Below are 15,234 nucleotides of genomic sequence, written 5' to 3'. Positions count from 1 at the left end.
TTATGAATTTTGGAGATGATACAAAACTTGGCAAAGTAGTAGAGCATGATACAGGTAGCTGTTGACTTCAGGGTGACCTAGACAAGATAGTTAAGTGATTGGAAGCGTGGCAGATTCTGTTCAGTTCAGAGGACAGTGAAGTGATGCACTTTGGGAGGACTAATATGGAAAGACAGTATGGTATACGATTTTGAAAAGTGCAGTTGACCAGAGAGATCTTGATGTCTGAGTACATAAATCCTTAAAAGGTGATGGGGTAAGTTGATACGGTAGTTTAAAAAAAAAATGTATTTTGGTTTGGAAATAGAGGGATAGAATATAAAAGCAAAGAGATCATACTAGAACTTATAAAACACTGGTTAGGCCTCAGCTGGGGTATTTTGGACAATTCTGGGCATCACGCTTCAGAAAAGAGATAGAAACAAGAGGAAGCATATAAAAGAGATTTACTGGGATGTTACCAGGGATCAGGGGCTTCAGTTATGAGGAGAAATTGGATAAGTTAGGACTGTTCTCTTTGGAAGAGAGGGGTTTAAGAGGTTTTTCAAGATGGAGTAACTAGGGAAAAACTATCCCCTTTGGCGAGTGGCCCAATTACTAGATATATTGGATTTAAAATCATTGGAAAAGGATGTAGAGGGGAGGTGGGAATCTTTTTCACTCAGAGTTGCTGGGATCTCAAGTGTTCCATTTGGAAAGGTAGTGAAAGCTGATTCCATAGGAATTTTTTAAAAGGGAGTTAGACAGACAATTAAGTTGAGCAACTTGAGGTTATGGTCAAAAAGGAGGGATGTGGGACTAAGCATAATTGTTCTTTAAAATTCTTTAGGCATGAGAGCTGCATGGTGTCATTCTGTGCTATGTGGAGAACATGGTCAGGTTGACGAAATAGGCAGACACATGGCAGATACAATTTAAGGCAAACAATGTGAAGTGACACTTTTTGGTAGGAGGAATGAAGAGAGAAAGTATAAACAGAATTGTACAATTTTAAAGAGGGTACAGGCGGTGTACATCTACATCTCTTTGAAGGTTCCAGGAACAGTCATAGCCAGAGAATCCCTGAAGTGGCTTCTCTTCCTGCTCTCACACTGCTACCAAAGATCTGTCCTTGACTTCTCCCATTTCTTACCTACATGCTGTGTGTCAATGACATCATGTGAAGACTCTTCAAAAGCTCTATTTCACCACCACCTTGCTCAATCCCTCCACTGTCTCCAAATGATCAAACTGCTGACCCAACATCCAGCAGTGGATGTACAGAAATTTCTGTCAAGTAAGTACTGGGAAGACTGAAATCATCCTCTCCGGTCCCTGACCCAAACTCCATTTCCTAGCCATCTGAAATGTAGTCACTCTCATAGTAAAAGATATACTATAGCAAATCTGTGCACAACAATGCCCCACATAACATCAATGAGATAATAACCAGCTCATCTGTGTAATCTTTTTTGTTAGTCAATTTTGGTTGAGGAATAAATATTGACTGTGATACCCGTTCAATGTTTTGCCATACTCTAGCAGCAAGATAAATGACCAGATAATTTATTTTTCACAAAATAGGTTGAGGGAAAAATGTTGACCAGGACACTGAAAAAACTCTTTTGAATAGTGCCATAAGATCTTTCATGCTAACACGAGAGGGAAGATTTTATTTTATTCATTTACGGGATGTGGGCATCACTGGCTAGGCCAACGTTTATTGCCCACCCCCTAATTACCCTTGAGAAGGTGGTGGTGAGCTGCCTTCTTAAACAGCTGCAGATGTCCTTCTGTGCTGTAAGTTTCTATGTAGTCAGAAGAACACGGGCCTCTGTATAATGGCTTAGCCAAAGGCAGCATCAACAACAGTGCAGCAATCAATCACGAGGGCAATGAATTTAGATTATGTGCTCAAGACTCTGCAGTGGGACATCAACCCATTACCAGCTGACTTTAAAGTGCTACCATTGAGCCACAGATGAGACTATAGATCTAACTCTTTCTCTGGTTAGAGATAAACCTTCTAACAAGTTGACATAATTGTTATGCTTGCAGTTTATTTCCTTTTTATGGTGATATATCTGACTTTTGTTTCATTGTGCAGTATTTCCCTCTGGTGTGCTCAGACTGAGAAAATCACTAACCACTAGTCCCCGCCCTCCTTTTGAAAGTCTGATTCTTCCTGCCTCACAAGCTGATACACTTAAAATTGTCTTTGAGTACTTTCCTAACACTTATACTCTGAGGCCATAACCTACGACAAAGCCTAGAGTTGGAGTTGATATTCTATTTGAACCTAACATTCAGTCAGCTGAAGAAAGTTAAGACTATGTGCTTGAAATTCCCAAGATGCCAGTCTGAGCATGTACACCGTGGCTTAGCCTGTACCTGTAAGGCCCTCTTATTGCAACAAATCAAAGAACATCTTTCCTTCGGCTGCAGTGGTTTGTTTTCCCATAGGATTTCAAAACAAGTTGGAGCATGAACTTTGGAACCTTTTTCTGAGGTAAATTTTGAGAGGAAAGCAGATTTTGGGTGCTTTATTTTTACTTCAGAAACACAACCTGACTTGTGTGTCTATATGAGAGAGAGTGCAGTTCAGCATCCTTTGTGCTTATGCTGTGAGTTCAAAATGAAGCTTTCTTCACATGAAAATTGAGTTATCAACTTTTCATTAATAAGTCCTTGTGATCATTGGTCGTTGAATTCTCTCTGAACAAAAAAAAATCAAAGATCATGGAATCATCCTCCACTTCCATTGACTTCCTTTCTCGCAGCAGTAACTTATATTTATATAGCACCGTTAACAAACTGTTGGTGTCAGCGCATAGGTCGACCATTGAAGCCTGAAAAAATGCCTGCAAAAATGAGGACAACCCCTATACACAGAGTATAAAGTGAACCGTGGGTGTGGGTGGTCATCATTTTGATAAATCGTTGACACCCAATGCAAAGAGTGGGCATGCCTTAAACCCCAATGCATTTTTTTCCCTTTATTTTTTCATGGGATGTGGACATCGCTGGCAAGACCAGGGCCAGGATTTTACAGTCGGCATGCGGGGGCTGATGCGTAAATTGACGCGTGATGATGCCAGGTGTGCGTCCTGATGTCGTCGTGCTGTCTTGTGATGTTTCGTTCGGCAGGCGCATGCCGGAGTCGGCTGCACATCCGCTGATAATTGAAAGGCCTATTAAGGCCATTAATGTACTAATTAACTCCAAATTTACGCTGCCCGTCCAACCTAACGGTTGGCGGGCAGGAGAGAAGGCCACGTGGCCTTTACGTTTTTTAGGAAACCTCATCCACGAGTGGGATGAGGTTTCCTAAAGCTCCTACAAATAGAATAAAAACTTATTTTGAAAAATAAAAATTGCATCTCTTGTGACATTAAATTTTTATTGCATTTAATTATTTTTTTCAAAAGCGCTTCAATCTTCCTGAGGTAGGTCCGTGCCTCAGGGAGATTGAAGCGCTCTTTCGCATGCATGCGCGAAAGAGCGCTGGACCCGACTCTCCCTCCTGCCCCCTTAATTGGCCCACCTGCGTAAAATGGCTGTGCGGAGCTGATCGCAGGCGGCGGTTGGCTCCACAATCTCCCCGCCTGCTCTCGCTGAGTCCGCCTGGCGCAGGAAAAATTCAGGCCTAGCATTTGTTTGTCATCCCTAATTCACAGGATTTCGTAGAATTGTTACAGTGCAGAAAGAGGACATTCAGCCCATCATGTCTGCACCGGGTCTCTAAAAGAGCATTATGACTCAGTGCCATTCTCCTGCCTTTTCTCTGTAACCCTGCACATTGTTTCTATTTAACTAATCATCTAATGCCTTCTTGAATACCCCAATTGAACCTGCCTCTACCACACTTCCAGGCAGTGCATTCCGAACCCGAACTATTCATTGTGTGAAAAAGTTTTTTCTCATGTCACATTTGCTTCTTTTGGAAATTACTTTAAATCTCTGCCGTTTTTTCTCAATCCTTTTAAGAGGGGGAGCAATTTCACCCTATCTATGCTGCCCAACCCCCTCATGATTTTGAACACCTCTATCAAGTCTCCTCTTAGCCTTCGCCTCTCCAGGGAGAACAGTCCCAACTTCTCCAATCTATCTTCATAACTGAAGTTTCTCATCCCTGGAACCATTTTTGTAAACCTCTTCTGCACTCTTTCCAATACATTCACGTCCTTCCTAAAGTGTGGTGCCAAGAACAGTACACAGTACTCCAGCTGAGGTCTAACTAGTGTCCTATACAAGTTTGGCATAACCTCCAATATTAGTAAAGGCTAGGATACTGCATGCTTTATTAACTGTTCTCTCCACCTGTCCTGCCACCTTTAATGACTTATGCACATATACACCTAGGTCTCTCTGCCCCTGCACACCCTTTAGAGTTGCACCCCTTATTTTATATTGTCTCTCCATGTTTATCCTACCAAAATGAACCACCTCACACTTCTCTGCATTGAACTTCATTTGCCACCTATCTGCCCACTCCACCAACTTGTCTATGTCCTTCTGAAGTTTTACACTAACATCCTCACAGTTTACAATGCTTCCAAGTTTTGTATCATCCGCAAACCTGGAAATTGTCCCCTGCACACCAAGATCTAGATCAGTAATATATATCAGGAAAAGCAAGGGTCCCAAAGCCAATCCTTGGGGAACTCCACTACAAACCTTCCTCCAGTTCAATAAATATCCATTAACTATTACTCGCTGTTTCCTATCACTCAACCAATTTTGTATCCACATTGCTACTGCCCCTTTTCTTCCATGATCTATAACTTTTCTCCTAAGTCTGTTGTGTGGCACTGTATCAAATGCATTTTGGAAGTCCATGTACAACACATCAACAATATTACCCTTGTCGACCCTCTCTGTAACCTCTTCAAAAAGTTCCAGCAAGTTAGTTAAACACAATTGTCCCTTAGAAACCCATGCTGGCTCTTCCTTATCAACCCACGTCTTTCCATGTGACTATTAATTCTATCCCGAATAATTGTTTCTAGAAACTTCCCCACCACCAAAGTTAAACTGACTGCCCGTGAACTGAGTGGCTTGCTAGGCCATTGCAGAGGGCAGTTAAGAGTCAACCACATTGCTGTGGATCTGGAGGGCAGACCAGGTAAGGATGGCAGATTTCCTTCTCTAAAGGACATTGGTAAACCAGATGGGTTCTTACAACAATCAGTAATATGCTGTCACGGTCAACATGACTGAGACTAGCTTTTATATTCCAGATGTATTAATTGCACTTAAATTCCACCAGCTGCCATGGGGGAATATGAGTCTGTGTCCTCATAGCATTAGCCTGAGCCTCAGGATTACTCGTCCAGTGACATTACTCTATGATGCCACTATCTGCCACTGTGTTTGCTGTGCATCTTTGCAACACAGCCCCTATTGCCTGCTTGATCCCTTATAATCAGTTATAAGGAACCATGCATTTGTGGGGTGAAAAATGGAGCTAACTACCATTGTGAGTATAGCTCGTCATGGCTGAAAAGGTGACTAGTGTATGCAAAAACGTGATTTTTGGGGCTGGAAAAACGGGCTCATCTTGTATGCTGGGCTGACTTACTTGTTGTGTTTTGCGGTAATGAAATGTCCCAAGGCACTTCAAGGAAGCATTACAAAAAGTATGACACAGAGCCACAAAAGTTTGGTCAAAGAGAGAGGTTTTAAGGGGTGTCTTCAAGGAGAAAAATGTGGTAGAGAGGTGGTGAGGTGTAGGAAGAGTATTCCAGAGCTTGGGGCCTAGGTAACTGAAGGCACGCCCATCAATGGTAATTAAAATCGGGGATGTTTAAGAGACCAGAATTAGACGAGTGTACACATCCTGCAGGAGTTTGCAGAGCTAGGAACAGGCAAGAGCATGGAGGGATTTGAAAACAAGGATAAAAATTTTAAAATCAAGACATTGCTTGTAGATCAGTGAGCACAGGGGTATTAGGCGAACAGGACATGGTATGAGTTAGGAGCATGGCAGCAGAGTTTTGAATGACCTCAGGTTCACAGAGAGTAGCATGTGGGATAACAACCAGGAGTGTGTTGGTGGAGGGAGTATAATGTGGGAAAATGTGAGGTTGTTCACTTTGGCAGGAAGAATAGAAATGGGTAGAGTCTGCTGAATGCTGCAGTACAAAGGTATCTGGGTGTCCTTGTACATGAATCACGAAATGTTAGCATGCACATACAGCAAATAATTAGGAAGGCAAATGGAATGTCAGTCTTTATTGCAAAGAGATGGAATATAAATGTAGGGAAGTCTTGCTACAACTGCACAGGGCACATTGGTGAGTACTGTGTACAATTTTGGCCTCATTAATTAAGGAGGGGTATATCTGCATTGGAAGTAGTTCAGAGAAGATTCACTAGGCTAACTCCTAGGATGAAGGGTTTGTCTTATGAGGAAAAGTTGACCAGATTGGGCTTATTCTCATTGACGTTTAGAAGAATGAGAGGTGATCTTAATGAAACATTCCTTTCATCAACCTTCTCTGTTGCTTCATGAAAAAAAATCAATTAGATTGGTTAAGCTTAATCTGTTTTAGAAATCGTGCTGGCTCTCTTTAATTATTCCAAACCTTTCCAAGTGCCTCTTATTTTTTTTCTTGAATTATTGTTTCTAAAATACCCTCCACCACTGATGATAAACTGACTGGCCTGTAGCTGCTAGGGCTGTCCTTGCACTCTTTCTTGAATAAGGGTGTTACATTTGCCATTACGATCCTCTGGCACACTTGCTATGGCTAAGGAAGATTGCGGCGAGCCCTTCCACTATCTCCACCCTCATTCCCTTTAGCAATCTGGAACTCAAGCCACTATAAGCATAGTCAGCCTGTCCAGTACATTCTTCTTTCCAATCCTCACTCCATCCATTACCTCAAAGTCATCATTATCAGCTCAATAATTCAAAATACCTAAGAAACCACCTTATGTTTAGTATCTTCTTACGTTAAAATGTAATTCAGTCATCTTCCTGATGATGATGCGATAAAATGCTGATTTTGTTAACAGGTATGGCTCTTATTCCCTGTCTTCCATTAAGTTCACTCTGACAACCATGAAACATGAAGGGGACAGTTTGTTTATTTGGGACACAACAATTGAGAATCTGACGTAATGTATAATATATCTGTTCCACTTTTGATCAACATTGAGCAGATTTATCTTAAAAAGTTAACTTCTTACAAAACTGTTTGTTAGTGCTATTGATAACCAAACAATGATTTATGATCATAATTCTGGCCTTTTAAATTTTATGTAAGTTGAATATAAATAAAGCTCACCTCAGTCTTCAAGTCACATGCAAATCAACAAAGAATGGTGAACCTCTGACATCAGTACATGAGAACCATCCCTTCTACATTTATTTCAGTTTTTATGTGCCTTACCAACTACAATACTATATACAGCAGTTAACATCAGTGCAAAGCTAAATGGGAGTCTAATTACTGTATACATTTTTATTGCTTCTCAGTGTTCATTAAATATTTTTTGTTTTTAAATGCATTTGAAGACAAACTTCAATGTAATAAATAGCTTGATAATGTCATCATTAGCAGATACTGAAAATAACTATGTTGTAGTTTAAAATCCTTCTGATAAGCCTCAGTAACCCTGTAATAGAGAAAAGAAAATTAGCCAGGGATCTTACTCCCGATTAATATTCAGCAGCCCAGCTGAAAGTGTGCAAGTATAGATGTTGGGTGAGAACAGGATCGAGCTTGACAGTAGCGTGGTTGCAAACCCTGCCCACACATATGCTTGGTAAGGTCATACATGAGTAATGGCCCTTGAGTGAGGCATCAGCTAGGCACCTGTATTTGAAAGCACTGAATTCTGTTGGGGTGAGGGCAGGGGAGTAAGCTAGAAAAAGATGGAGGAAGATAATAAACAGCTACTGACTTTTCTTCTGCTTCCTCCCTCTTCCCATTGTGAAACACTGTGGATGATCTATGTCACTGAACAGATTTTTTTTCTCTCTTTGACAAATAAAGTCTGATGGTTCCAGAGCTTTGAGATGCTCCCATTTTTGAGAGCAGTGTAGTGAATGCATAAGCCCTAACACCAGTGATATTCCACAATAATAAAAATAGAAAAGGCTATAAAAACACAGCAGATCAATCAGCATCCCAGAAAGAGTGTTTAATATTTTATTTGTGATGCTGTGAAATTCCAGCATTTTCTATTTTTTTTATTCCTGATTTTTGTTTGATCTCTAATAATTGAATGGTACTGTCAGGCCTATGCAATTGTTACCTCTATATTAGCTCTGACTGAAAATAGCCTTGGAGTGTGGTGGATTTTAAACCAGTTACATTTTGAGAAGATATTTTAACAGCCCATCATCAAATTGCAAATACTTTAATAAGAGAAAGTGGTGACAGACTTCAAAAACACAGACTCTGGTGAGACGTTCTACTAACTGACATGAACACTTACACCCTATGTCAGAAAGGAACTCATTATCACAAAAGAATGGAGAATAAACAGTACAGAATAATAACACAGATTATTGTGAAAATTAGTTTTTATGAAGGTCTCTCTCATGAGATCTGAATTGCCTTGTGGATTTAAATGTCAGTATTTCTGAATGAGCTGAGTGCTGAAAAATGGTAATGCAGCTTATGATATTAAAACAACATACCAAGTATATTAAATTCATTATTCAACAGTATTATAAAGGACAGAGCTGGGAGAGTGATGTCCTGCAGAGAGAAATGGTAACTCAGTAAGAGATTTGTTTTGTTTTTTGTCCCTAAACACATTAGATCTTTTATACATTTAAATAAATCCAAATTACATTTTAAAAAAAACAAAAAATACCATATAACTAATGGGGAATGGAAGTACAAAATAATAATAAGAGCTGGATCAAAAATAGAAAATGCTGGAACACTCAGCAGGTGAGTCAGCGTCTGAGAAAGGAAACATTAATGTTTCAAGTATTATTCATCAGAACTGCATGGAAGTAATACATATGTAAAATCTTGGATGCAAAACAATAATATGTTATCAGAATAGGTCTGAGCAGTAAATCTATTGCAAGTGCATTGACAGTTCCATGTTAGTCTTGTCTATAATGTAATGTATTATAGAAAATAAATCACAGACTGGAACTAAATTCTTATGTATGAATAAATTATTTCAATTCACTGTCACCGCTGGGTTGAGCACCTTGAAATGGAGTTTTACGTGGTAGTGAAGGAAAGACTCTTAGAGGTAGGGGTATTTATGGAGAAAGCCTACTGGCTGGATGGCTGTATTTCACCATATAAGGAATAAAATGGGATGTGAAAATTAGATTGAAAGTGGAAATGCAGGCGTGATTGAAATTCTTTGGGCAGAATCTTCTGGCTGGCGTGTGGGTGGCAGAGCCCGCACGCCAGCGCTTAAAACGTTGCGCGAGCGTCCCGACGTCAGTGCGCGGCATCGCGATATTTCGGTCGGCAGGCACGCTATGCAGCGGGATGCGTGCCCGCCATTAATTAATTAATTAAAGGCCTCATTAAGGCCCTTAACTTGCCAATCGTTGACGATTTTGAGGGCCCCGTGTGAACTTCGGCTCGGCGCACGAGCCCAACGGGCAGGCGGGTAGGAGATTTGTATTACAAATGTCACTACCATCACCTCCTCCCCCCCCCCCCCCCACCCCCGCACAGGAAGTGCATAGCTTATTAACAAGTCAGTTGACCAAAATATTACACTGCCCATGCCATAATGCAGTTGGTGGTCTGCTTTTTTGCCATCGGAGGTTAAAAAGCGGGAACGGAGAGTTACATCCTTTGGGGGGTGGGGGGTGCTGTGGGCGCATCAGGGCAACTCCTCCAAAATGATCCCCCACACTTTGTGTCTCTCTGCCTGGCCTCCAAAACCCACCCATCTGACCCCCCTCACCCCACTCCCTACCGTGCCTGATCCTTCCCCGTCCAGATTTACCCAAGTCCAGTTCCATCTTCCCTTCATCATGCGACAGCTTGCAGTCCCTGGGACTGTTAGAGCTGAGGGGTGGAAGTTCCACTCACGGCTTGTTTATGCTGCCTGCAATATGTTAACGCTATGTCGCAGTCTTTTAGTCGGTTAGTCAGTGACTGACTTTTCTAACCAGGTTGCAAGCAATGCACCCCTCCCCACCACCCCTGTAAAATTCAGCCCATAAAATTAAAAACTTCTTACAGTTTGACACACTACTCATTGTCCTGTTTCCAAATATGTCATCTAATAATGATTAAAAAGCAAAACACTATGGATGCTAGAATTCTGAACTAAAAACAGAAAATGATGGAAATGTTCAGCATGTCAGACAGCATCTGTGGAGAGAGAATCAAAGTTAATGTTTCAGGTTGACAGCGAATTGGTTATTTAAATTCAGTAGGTCTGACAGCATCTGAAGAAGAGTCATACAGACTCGAAACATTAACTCTGTTTTTCTCTCCACAGATGCTGTCAGACCTGCTGAGTTTTTACAGCATTCTCTGTTTTTCTGCCAGATTTCCAGCATCTGCAGTATTTTGCTTTTATATTATGGTTATTTAAATTGTTTGCTTAGCTTCTGAACTTTTGAATGCTAATCATCTGTTTTCAGTTTGTGATACTTCCAAGGTGTTTCATTTCTTTCCCCTTCCCCATCAATAAGCATCACTCTTTTTTCAACTTTGAATTAAATCATTTGCAGAGATCCATGAACAGTTGATGAAAATGAAGTGCTAGAGATAACATACATATAAGTGGGAAATGGTCATGTTAAAATGACAGGATGCATTCTCATAAGCTTAAAATATGTTGCATGAAAGAAATTGACACCTTCCATACCAATTTTATTTGCAAGTTATTGGAACAGGCCCGGTGTGAGTATAAGAATAGAAGTGGGGCTTTGTGCTATTGCAAGATGAACAGTAGATAGCAGGAACTCACAACCGATATGGTGAGCAGCACAATTTATGATAAAACATGATGTTTCTGACTGCTGCAAGTTTAGGCACTATGCCAAGAAAATGTTTATTCCACCAACTAGAGGTGCAGAGCTTTAGCAACAATGTGACCTAATCATTGTAGACATTGAGTTTTTGCCAAATGAAACACCTTGGAAGTATCTTGTATTCCTTTCCAGGTGGCGCCTTCTAACAGCCAATGGCCCAATACTCAGAATTTCCTTCTTACCTATACAACAATCACCTGTTGTCAACACGGCGGCAGGGCTGCTTCCTATGTGCTGCCTATTCTGATATTCTACATGTCTAATGATGTGTAATAAGCTTACTTATCATCAGCTACTTATGATTCTTATGCAAATGGCTTTGTCAAACCTGGAAGCTGCCAAGCTGGTGACTTCCCCCTTTCGTGGAACAATTCATTTGGTGTAGACTGTAATTATCCTTCTTGGAAATATTTCAACTTAACACATGTACTTCACAGCTCAAGCAAAGGGATGTCCTCCCGTTGCTTGTCCAGGCATCCTGAACCTTTGAGGAGAATTGTTTAGTTCCCAGCCTTGTCACCTGTAAGCTTAATCTGCAGTGCGACTTTGCAATTGTTGAAGTAGAAAATTGAGACCAAAAACCCAACTGTGCTTCAGCAGGACACTTGTTGAAGCACCAAAAGGAGGAAGAGACACCGTTAAAGGGTTTGAAGTCCTCTAATGGTCGTGGGAGAAACAAAAACTAGGGACCATAAGTATAAAATCATCAATAATAAATCTAATCAGAAATTCAGGAGAAACTTTTTCACCTCTTTCCTTCTTTAGAATATGGAATTCAATACCACGGAGTAGTTGAGGTGAATAGGATAGATGCATTTAAGGGGAAAACAAGATTAACACATGAGTGAGAAAGAAATGGAAAGTTATGCTGATAGGGTTAGATGAAGAAGGATGGAAAACAGCTCATGTGGGGCATAAATACAGACATGGATCAGTTGGGCCCAATTGTTGTACATTCTATTTAAATGTTTTTTCTTTAAAAGAAATTGCTGTCCTTGAACCTACCCTCCTAAAAGAAGTAGGCGGCCTGCAGAAAGGAAAGATGCCCATAACGAGGTGCTCGCTCCAAATAGTGGCAATCAATGTAGTCAGCAATAGTAGATCTAGAGGCAATGTTATTGGTTATGATCTACCCACCAGCATTTAACCAAAGCAGGGTCAGCATGATTTGGAAAGTGTGTGGAAGTATTGGAAAATTTACTGCAGCATTGGTGGATTGAGGATGCAACAATAGGCTTCTGTGCATGATTTTTCTCCTTTTAGTGCTGGTATACAGCACGATTTTGTTTCATAGCTATTGGTCACATTACGATGTTCTTCCTATGTACACAGCACAATTTTCCAGCCTCCATGCAAATGGGCCTCTTACCACAACCTGACAGGTCTGACACCAACTCATTATAATTCTCTCTCCAGAGCCCAAGGGGACCCTCATGGGTTTGTTGAGGAGCACCAGACTTGTCAGTCATGGGCATTAGCCCCAAGGAACCTTTTTAACCATGACTGATGGCAGATTTTAGCCAATTGTAAATTGATTTAGGATCATTTTTCTGTAATTGCTCACCATAGTGGATGAACCCACTGATCCTGCTTCATTTCCCTAATGAGCTTATTAGCCTGACAATGTGCTGCATCATAATCTACCTTTGGAGCAGCTTTTGATTAGTGTAAAGAGGTTTCAAGGAGCATTTTAAATATACTTTGCTTTCACCTAACAGCTCTCCTTGTTTTGTAAGCTGAATGCTTTGAATATTGATCATTTTGCTTTCATAAATTTTGACCATTCTGTAAAGCAGAAGTGTATTCCTGATAAAGAAAATTATAAACCAGCCGTAAAGAAATGTTTTAAAATTTAGAATATCAACAAAATTTGTTAGAGATTTGGAAGTTGATTTTTTTCAGCTGTTTGAAACTTGGGCCTGAATCTTCGGCTCGGCGAGAGGGTGCAGGGCTTGCTTGCCGAGGTGTAAAATGACACGCGGTGATGTAGGGCGGGTGTCCCGACATCACCACGTGTCATTTAGATTTTCAGTTTGGCGGACACGCAGCCGAGTCGGTTGCACGCCCGCCAAACTGTCAAAGGCCTATTAAGGCCATTTAAATTTCAATTAAACTAATAAACTGAGCTGCCCATCCAACCTTAAGGTCGGCGGGCAGGCAAACAGCCCAGGCGGCCTTCGCATTTTTCATGGAACCTCATCCACGGGCGGGATGAGGTTTCATGAAGGGTTTATAAATTAAATAAATGTTTTCATTAATGTTCACTGACATGTCCCAGCTCATGTGACACTGTCACATGAGGGGACATGCCTTAATTTTTTTTCTTTTCTTTATTAAAATTTTTAAAGCTTAAACTAATAGAGGTACTTCAGGGAGATTTCTGCGTTCTTTCGCGCACATGCACAAAAGAGCGCAGGCCCTGACTCAGGGAACCACCCCCTGCCCATATAGGGAGCGCTCAGCGCTTCCGGGTGCATGTCACGCTGGGCAGGCCTTAATTGGCCCGCCCACGTAAAACGGCGGCACGGAACCGATCGGGGGCGCCAATTGGGTCCGCGCCCGCCCTCGCCTACTCCCGCACAACCCCCTCCACGACGGGGGGAAAATTCTTCCCTTGGTTTCAGTGTTCATGCTTGATGGAACACCGAGCTGTGTAAAGTGTAGTCAATTTTGGACAGCAGATTTTGTGTAAACTTTGAATGTCTCCCAAGTCAAACTCAGCATTGATCAGGTGGCCGATAGACATAATTTAGATTTCTACAAGGGAAATTTAAATAACCATCAAAAGCTCATTTAAAAGGCCTGACTTATAGTTATATATTATGTGCTTTTGCTTGAAGACCAAACACAATTGTGGTTTAAATTTACTGCAACATGAAATTAGCATATCAATAAGTTGAACAGCTATACTTAAAAGGAAATTAGAACAAAATTATGACTGTTCACTTTTCACATTTAGCACATCCATTTACCAAGAGGAGTTCAAGAATGTGGTTCTCTCCATTGTAGTTAAAAGCAGGCATTGATGGGGTGGTATAGGTCCTTAGCACATTAAATTGGGCTTCATTTTGTTCATGATCATCGAATACAATTGGAAAAAAAATCAGTTGCTTGTATCTACTTCTTCAATGGATTATTCTCTAGCTGAGTTGGCTAATTCTAAATTGCTTTGCAAAGAAATTAAATGGTAATTCAGAATACATGTTAAATCATATGTGAATAAGATCCATAGATGGAAAACTCCTTGGGGGTGAAATTGGTCAATGCCAGCTGCATGAAATGGGATTGTCGCACATTGGCAGCCAGTTTTTCACTGTGCTAGTTTTTATTTTCCATTGACTTAGAAAATGTTGCTAAGATTTTTAAATTTCAAACCAATTACAGGTGGCAGTGAGATGAGGAAATGAGTATCCACAAAGAGTTTGAACTATCGTTCAGTAAACTTCAATGGAAAGAAAATCAGGCATAGTGGAAAATCAGCTGCCAAGTTGCTACAAGCCTATTTTGCGCTGCTTTCGTAGATCAGTTCCACCCCATTCTTTATGTCAAATGCTTAGTGTTGAAATATTTGCCAAGGATAATAGGAGGTATTAAGTGTTTGTTGTGGATATTTTTTGAATAAACTATTCCTAAAGACCTTATTTTCACTTGTACATAAAATTTACTTCATCACCTTTGTGAATCTTTTGTTCAGAATGTCTGAAGAGTGGGATCCCCTCCAGCAATAAAGACAAATCCCAGAAGGAGCAATGTGAATTATTTTCCTTACCATATCACTCTGCTGTCACAGTAATCTGATTGCATAAAGTTCAATGTTCTGTTTGTCTCTGTAAAATCAGAACACACAGAAATCTGGACTTGCTTCTACTGATCTCCTGTGGGATAAATTGGATGTGAGAGACATATATTGCATCATATTTACTACCCTAAAATTATATATCTCCAAAAGAGAGAAAATACTAGTAGGATTACACCATGTCTTATAACCCTTTGAGTTTACTTCATTTTAGTTGTCTTATAATGCATGTGGATTAATGTGATTAATTTTCACCCTTTCTATCTCTCCAGATTCTGGTCAATGCCTCATGGCTGTGCGCTGATTTAAACTAAAGCTCAGTGGAATCACAGAAGAAATCTTAACATTCCCTTTTGGGTCTTGTTTGATCTCCCAAGTACTGAAGATGGCACTAAACACGCAAACTTTGATGTTATATTTGCTGTGTTGGGCCAAGTGGAGCTCATCAATGGAGATTCCAGAAGAGGGTAAGACA

At 40.6% G+C, this 15,234-nt stretch overlaps 1 protein-coding gene across 9 annotated transcripts in view; it reads left to right on the top strand.

The window, feature by feature from the left end:
- The window catches only part of chl1b (cell adhesion molecule L1-like b), a 954,137-nt gene that overhangs the window by 401,230 nt on the left and 537,673 nt on the right, over positions 1-15,234 (top strand). For all 9 annotated transcript variants that reach the window (XM_078543741.1, XM_078543742.1, XM_078543744.1 and 6 more), the window contains one exon: positions 15,032-15,226. In XM_078543741.1, the coding sequence (XP_078399867.1) occupies positions 15,145-15,226 (82 nt within the window). In that variant the 5' untranslated portion in view covers positions 15,032-15,144. The remainder of the gene's footprint in view (positions 1-15,031; positions 15,227-15,234) is intronic.

The sequence above is a fragment of the Cetorhinus maximus genome, chromosome 6 (assembly GCF_964194155.1).
Source record: "Cetorhinus maximus chromosome 6, sCetMax3.hap1.1, whole genome shotgun sequence".
Classification (NCBI taxonomy): domain Eukaryota; kingdom Metazoa; phylum Chordata; class Chondrichthyes; order Lamniformes; family Cetorhinidae; genus Cetorhinus; species Cetorhinus maximus.
The sequence above is the reverse complement of the archived record's forward strand: the minus strand, read 5'-3'. Positions and strand labels throughout refer to the sequence as shown.